Here is a 7,710-nt window from a genome sequence, read left to right on the forward strand (position 1 = left end):
AAATAAACTATTCCTTACTCTTTAGAAACCATCAGTCTCAGATATCCTGTGATAGCAACAGAAAAGGAATCAAGGCAACACCAGAAGACAATGTGGCACGACAGGAGGGCCCCACAGCCATGCCACCTCGATGTCTCATAGTGCTGATGTACTCCACACTTTAATAAGTGTCTTAGGGATTTACCACTGTGAGCAGACACCATGACCAAGGCAACTCTTATAAGGACAATATTTAATTGGGGCTGGCTGGCTTACAGGTTCAGACATTCAGTCCATTATCATCAAGGGAGAAACACGGTGGCACCCAGGCAGCCATGGTGCAGGGGGAGCTGAGAGTTCTACATCTACATCTGGAGACTGCTAGCAGAATCCTGGCTTCCAGGGAGCTAGAACTAGGGTCTTAAAGCCCATACCCACAGTAACACACCTACTCCAACAAAACCACACCTACTCTGACAGGGCCACACCTTCTAATAGTGCCACTTTCTGAGCCAAGCATATACAAACCATCAAAATAAGGAACCTGTTCAAATTCAGTGCCTCTAAACTAAATACATCAATGTGACCTTGCATTCACCTCCTCTTCTTCCTCTCCTTTCTCTTCTTGCCTCTCCTTGATAGAGTCATATGGCCCATGCTGGTATCAAACTTGTAATCCTCCTGCCTCAATCTCCCAGTAATGTATTTATAGGCATGCACTACCATACCTGGCTTGGATCTCAGCATGTTCAATACTCAACTGAAAATGTCAACACCTGAACATTATACCTTACTTAATCATGCAAACTTGGCGAATTCTCTCCCAGTCAATCTACCCGTTCTATAGATTCTGGCAGAGAGTCCAGACTGGTGTGGTTTCTGAAGTGTAGCATCAGCTAACAGCTGAATAACTAACTCTCATTGGGTGACCCTGAGAGAGCTTAAATGCCACCAAAGATTAGCTCAGGGACAGCAGGGTGACAGGAGCAAGCTGAGTCACCACAGGGAGGCTTACCCAGGAATACATCTTTTCCTTTCCAGTCCCAGGCTGACACAGGAGCATGCCTGTGAACTGTTTTAGCAGCACTTACTTTCTCATCTCTGATTTTCATACCAAATGCTAATGTCTGGCCTTACTCCACTCAGAGGCTCTGCATCAGCTGTTTTCTCATCTGTGATGCTCTGTTTGGCTCCTCTCCCCTCCATAGTTTTACATCTTCTGCTCAAGCATGTTCAGTAGCTTCTCAATAGAAGTAGTCAGAAAAAAAATACAAAAAACAAAACCAAGCAAAACTAAAATACACCCTGGCTGTTGGGCTCTACTAATAAAGACAAGCCATACCCATTCATTTGTCTAGTCCCATCTGGCTTCTAAAATGCAGTGCTTTGACATTTCTAGGCAGGAATAGAAGGGGGCAGTGAGGGAAAGACAAAAGGAAATTATAATTACTCCTATTTTATAAGTTTAAAAATAGCAATTCTCTCTCCTACTTATATACCCCTTCACCTACTTCGTGAATCCATGGAACAGTCTGCATAGGCATCTTTCTGCCTAGCAACCGCATGCCCAGTCACTCATTAACTTCATCCCCATGCGCCGAGCATCCTCATGTGCCAGTCCAGGCACTTTCCTGTACTATTTCACTCAGTTCTCATTTTCTCCTTCAAGAAGGCAAGTTCATTGAACACTGATACATGAACAGGGAAGTATCTACATAGAACTGCATACATCCATGCCTGGAGAAATCTACACAGGAGTGAGAGATACATGCATGTGTGTGGGGGAACTACAAGGAAGTGCATGACTTCCTGACATTTTACACATGCATATAGAAATGACACGTTCAAGTCAACTCAAGTATCAAAGACAAGCGAAGTCAGTTTAATGAACAGAAACAAAGTCTGTGTAGTACAGACACTCCGATCACCAGCTGTCTGTGATGAGTGAGAACCTAAGAGGAAAGGTTTTGGAAAGACTGAGTCCCATGACCAAGAGGGTGTTCTACTCTTATTTTAAAATATCGCATGTATGATATATTTGAGTGTGGTATGTATGTGTGTGATGTGTACAGTATGTGTGATCTGTGTAAAATGTGTGACGTGTGTGTGTAATATATGTAGAGTGAGGTAGCTGTGCAATATGTGTACATATATATCTGTGTAAGAGGGAGTTGTAAATTCAAGCTCTTAGTGCCCCCCTCTTCCTGTTGCCCCAGACTCCAAACATAGTAAAAATGTGTAAAACTATGCACTTCCAGGCTGTCCTATATTCATGGAGTAAAAACAGAAGTCTGAAAAGAAAATGTAGTATGTATATACATTTAGCACACATGTGCCACAGTTTCTCATACAGACATATATAATATCTTTTCTTCAGAAAGACATATTATTCTGCCTTTTAAAAGGATGGCATTTTTTTCATCTGTGACAACATGGATAAAACTGGAGGACACTATGCAAAGCACCAGAAAGCACACTGTCTTATGTAAACATGCCATGTGAGAACTTGAACTCACTGAAGCAGAAGGTGGAATTAAGGCACAGTACACTTGTAGATTAGAGGACCTGAGGGCATAGATCAAAGTTCCAGTTACTCAAAGGAAGCAATTCTAAAGATCTAAGGTGTGACATGAGGTCAATGAGTGAGAACACTGCACTGGCCACCTGTGGCCTCCGCCATCTGCGGAGACGACCAGCTACACCCTGAGAATATTCGAAGAGAAATAGTGCCCAAGCAGGGACAGAGGTTTCCTCTCATCACCAGGCCCTGAATATAGTGTAGCGATTGCTAACACACTATTTCGACCGGGAATCTAGACCACATGAAGAATACAGGAGGGTGGGTTCACATTTCACTCTCACATTTCACACAAAGGGCCTGCACATTCTTGAACTCTGTCATCAGTGGGGCTCCTGTAACAGATACCTTTGTGAATACCATGGGAAAACTATTTGTGACACTCATGGGGACAGTAGGTCTCCATGTGTGTGCATGTTCACACATATGCAGGTAAAGCCAGAGGACAATGTTCACATGTATGCAGGTGAGGCCAGAGGACAATGTTCACATATGTGCAGGTGAGGCCAGAGACTGAGTATCTCCGAGTCCAGGAGAGCAGATCTTAAATGTTCTTGCTAGACATACACCAGCTATAACTATGTAGGATGATGGGTATATTTGTTTTCTGGACTCTGTTTATCATTTATACCATATGCAAATATGAAAACAGCATAGTATAGACTATAAATATGTATAATTTTCATTTGTCAGTCACACCCCAATAAAGCTAAAGGGGAAAAAGATTATGTTTTTAAAAGTCTGAAAGTCTTCATGGGTCTGAAAGAAAAGTAAAGACGTAAAACACACTGTGGGCAAAAGTGTTTGTTGGCTTACTTCTGTGAGCTGAGGAAGCTAAAACGGTCCCCACCTGAGCCAGGCTCACTGCTGCAAAACCAGGATGGGGCACTGCCCACCCACCGCACAGTGAACGGAGGTTTTGCCATCTGCTCATCCAGGACAGTGGAAGAAGGCAGCTGAACCTGGGCCAGGTTATCTGCTGGTCAGCATGAGGATCTGGAACATTCCACTCTCACCATGGAAAAGGAGTCCCCAATGCAATGTGAGACTTGCCCTGATCAGAGTCCCTGGGAGTGGGAGGCAGGCAACAGCCTATCCCAAACCAAGACAGGTGACTAAAGATCTCACAGGAGCTCTAACCACAGTCAAGAGCACGAAAGAAAAACTAGCACTACAGATAACAGCCAGTGACGTGCACATGGGATAAACCCACTCTAGATAAATGGAAAATAGACCTGAAAAGGGTCTCACAGTGGCACCTTCAAAACCAGGAGGTGGATGCACGTGTCACCGACAGGTACTGTTTTCCCATGTCTCCAGTGCAGCCTGTGGCTGTAGAAATCTCTCCATTTCGAGCATCCTGTGACAGGGCTGGAAATGTGCTGTTGTGCTTTATTTAGCAGCCAACAGATGCAATGGAAGTAGCTGAGCCCCCAAAAGGCCAGCAAAGGAGAGCTTCCACGGCTCCTGAGATGCCAGCAGAGCCCTGGCCAGTGTGTGAGGCAGGCAAAGACTGATGATGGATGACAGACACATCACAGATGGAAGAGCTGTGCTAGCCTGGGGCAGGCAGAACACTCACCTTTGTCAGAAAATGGGACAATAGAGAGACCCAGATGCACAGCCCCTCCAAAGTCAACAGAAGTTTTAAAACTAAATTCAGGCTAGTTGTGAAATAAATATATTGAATTCTCTACTTTCTCTGCCATAGAGGAAATGCAAACATTTACACTAATAATGTATTCTAGTTTGCTTTTTTTTTTTTCTGTGATCAGTACCAAAAGCAACTTGGGAAAGAAAGGATTTACCTTATTACGGAAGGCAGTCAGGGGAGGAACCATAAACAGGACCTCAAGAACACTGTTTACTGGCTTGCTCCCCAAGGCTTGACAGCTTGCTTTCTCATACCATCCAGGACCACCTGCGTAGGGGTGGCACCGCCCACAGTGGACTGGTGCCTCCTCATCAACCAACAATCAATAAATGTCCCCCAGACATGCTACAGGTGAATCTGATAGCAGTGATTCTGTATTGAAGTTCCTTCCTCCCGGGTGACTTGTTTGTGTTGACAGAAACCTGACCAGCACATAAAGCAAGTGTGTGCGTGCCAGTTATGTAAATTAAAGTGGACGGTCTTCAATAGAAAAGAGGACAGTTTGATAAATGTCAAAATAAAAAAAAGGTGAAGCCCTGGGTGGTGCCAGTTCCTCTTGCTATTTTTATGGAGTGAAACTAGCATTGTGAAACCCAAATCCACCAAGTCAATGAACGTGCTGGAAGAACTACAGCCCTGAGGGTGAATGACCCAGCTCCTCCTCTCGGGAGGAGGACTTGCTACTTCACTGAGCTCAGCCTCCCTGTGAAGTCAAGGTGGGCAGAAGAGGTGCTGCTTGGAGAAAGGTGCTGAGGTGGGAGGAGAAATCACACCCTCTGCTCCGGTCCAAACCTGAGTGCTGGCAGAAGAAAGTCTGGTGGCAGTCACCCAAGGGGCAGGGACACTCATTCCCATGAGAGCAGATCTCTAGGGACCCATGGTGTTAGCATTTAGCCAGTGACAAACTAAATCTTTAAAACAAAAAACAAAAACAAAAATCACAGAGGCAAGGGAGTTAGGTCAGTGGGTAAAAGTCCTTATCCCATGTTCTAGTTTGCTTTCTTTGTTGTAAGAAAGACCACGACCAAAGGCAACTCGGAAATGAGAGAGTTTATTTGGCTTTCACAACCTACTTATAGGCCATCACTGAGGGAAGCTGAGGCAGGAACTCAGGCAGGGCAGGAACCTGGAGGCAGGAACTCAAACAGAAACTATGGAGGAATGTTACTTACTGACTTGCTCCCGATAGCATGCTTGGTTTGCTTTCTTACTCAACCAAAGGGTGGTATTGCCTAGGAGTAGTACTGCCCACAGTGGGCTGGTCTCTCCTACAACAAGCACTAATCAAGAAAATTCCCCCTGTAGACTTGCCTACAGAGCAATGTGATGCAGGCATTTTCTCAGCTGAAGTTCTACCTTCTCACATGAGCTGAGTTTGTGTCAACTGATAATGGAAGACAAAAACAAAACAACAAACACTAGCCAACACACCACACAAACAGGAGGGCCTCTGTTTATTCTAGACTCGAGCATCTGAAATGTCAACATTCTTACTAGGTGAGAGGCAGACATAGGAGAGTCCCTGCTCCAGCCAGACTGGTGTGGGCAGCAGAAAACAGCAAGGAAGAGATTGTCTCAAGGTGGAAGACGAAAACCCCCAGCTGAGATTGTCTCCTGACCTGTACATGTACATCATGGCACAGGGGCAGCCATATTCACAGGCATGGACACGTGTGCACATACACACAAAGACAAATACTGTGAAGGGAAAAAAAATCTTAAAGGGCTCCCTATACGTCAAGCCCACAGCAAACTTTAATTTGCCCAAAAGCATGGACTTGTGGGTGGCGGGCTCCCTGACTGAGTCCAAACTAAGAGGTGCTTAGCTGAGTCACTATTATACAACGTTCCCGAGGTGGGCTGCTGCTTGACTATTGCTTCCAAATCTGGACAAAAGCAAATTCTTTGGCCAGACTTTTCACAAGGCAAAAGCAACGCCCACAGAGCCAGTAAATACCGAACAACTCAAAGGCCTCTGAGGCTGGAAATCCACATCTCTTGCATATCTCCCATCCACCACCTTGGTGAAGCAGGGACGGATCCCAGTGGTTAATATGCCTTTATGATTACCGATGATCACCAGCAGATCTGCCAACAAAGCCTTATTGGAAAGGAAACTGAGAAGCAACCAGTAACCACAGACAGTTACTCGGGAGTTAAGGATTCCGTCCTCTGTTTTACCGTTTTCTCCATCACTTTCCCATGTTTACTAGCCTCCCGCATCCCATTAGGGAAAAACTAGCAGGTGAGACGTCAGCTACTCACAGACAACCTGGAGGTATAAGCTTTCATCAAAATATTGGTGAACGGAAGAAAATGGAGGAAGTAATGTAATTATTGAGAAAGCGGTAACTGCTATTTTGGCTAATAAGGTATAAGGCGGGAGGGGCTGAAGAGATGGCTCTGAAGTTAAGGACACTTATCACTCTTACCGAGGATCTGGGTTCGGGTTCCCAGCAATTGATATCCAACTGTAATAGTTCCAGGGGAACTGATGTCACCTGTCATCCTCTGAGAGCACTACACACATGTGCTGCACTGACATCCACGCAGGCAAAATCCCCGTAAATAGAAAATAGAAATAAAAGAAATCTTTAAAAGGAAAAAGATGGGCCCTAGAGCCAGAGATGGAGCTCTCGTTTGGCATCTGGTCCTCACTGGGGATAAGAAATCTGGTCTGTATGATTGAGCTTCCTGGGAAGGAGAATGAGGATGTTGCTGCCTACGTTGGTAGACAGCTGCAAAGGTTGAGCAAAACAACACAAAGAGCCAAATGCAGTTCTTGGCACCTGGGAGGACCGTGAACTGATTTTCTTCATGTAACCGGGTATGAAGACAAGGGCTTGCCCTAAAACTGAGAAGTGATGTCTCCCAGTGAACACACATTTGTACCTCCAAATCCTCGTGACTCAACTTGCACATGAAGATCCACAGGAATGAAACATTACCTGCCGGCTTCCTTGCTTGGAGGAACAACTACTTGTGCTTCTTGAAGGTGAAACCAACTTTTGAGACACACCCAGATTCTTCTCGTCACTCATTGTGAAGAGCTCGTCCCTTGGGCTCAGCGCAGTCAGAATGCCATGGGAAGATGGTGGAGCTGAGAGTGTGAAGTCCTCGCAGGCAGGTGCCAGCTCTTACCCAGTGTGTCTAAAAGCCATTCTGGAAGTCTCAGAGGAAATCTCTAAAACCAAAAGAAAAGTAATTAGAGTAGCTAGAGAATTACAGAGGGCAGATATCACCTCTACTTAACTAACACAGTGGTGAGGCCATGCCACACGTTACAGACTCCAGTGGTCCAAAGACACTTCACATCTCCTCCTATGACAAATTCTGTATATGTGCTTTTTCGGATAGCCTTGATATATGACAGTTTAAGAAGATTAAAGGGTGACACTATTTCATACTATTATTATCAACTACAATACCAAGAAGAAGAAGAAGAAGAAGAAGAAGAAGAAGAAGAAGAAGAAGAAGAAGAAGAAGAAGAAGAAGAAGA

At 44.9% G+C, this 7,710-nt stretch overlaps 1 protein-coding gene across 6 annotated transcripts in view; it reads right to left on the reverse strand.

The window, feature by feature from the left end:
* Osbpl3 (oxysterol binding protein like 3) overlaps positions 1 to 7,710 on the reverse strand; it is a 170,822-nt gene that overhangs the window by 70,937 nt on the left and 92,175 nt on the right. For all 6 annotated transcript variants that reach the window (XM_028790062.1, XM_028790060.1, XM_028790061.1 and 3 more), the window contains one exon: positions 7,160 to 7,395. In XM_028790062.1, the coding sequence (XP_028645895.1) occupies positions 7,160 to 7,252 (93 nt within the window). In that variant the 5' untranslated portion in view covers positions 7,253 to 7,395. The remainder of the gene's footprint in view (positions 1 to 7,159; positions 7,396 to 7,710) is intronic.

The sequence above is a fragment of the Grammomys surdaster genome, unplaced genomic scaffold, assembly GCF_004785775.1.
Source record: "Grammomys surdaster isolate TR1022 unplaced genomic scaffold, NIH_TR_1.0 125861, whole genome shotgun sequence".
Lineage (NCBI taxonomy): Eukaryota > Metazoa > Chordata > Mammalia > Rodentia > Muridae > Grammomys > Grammomys surdaster.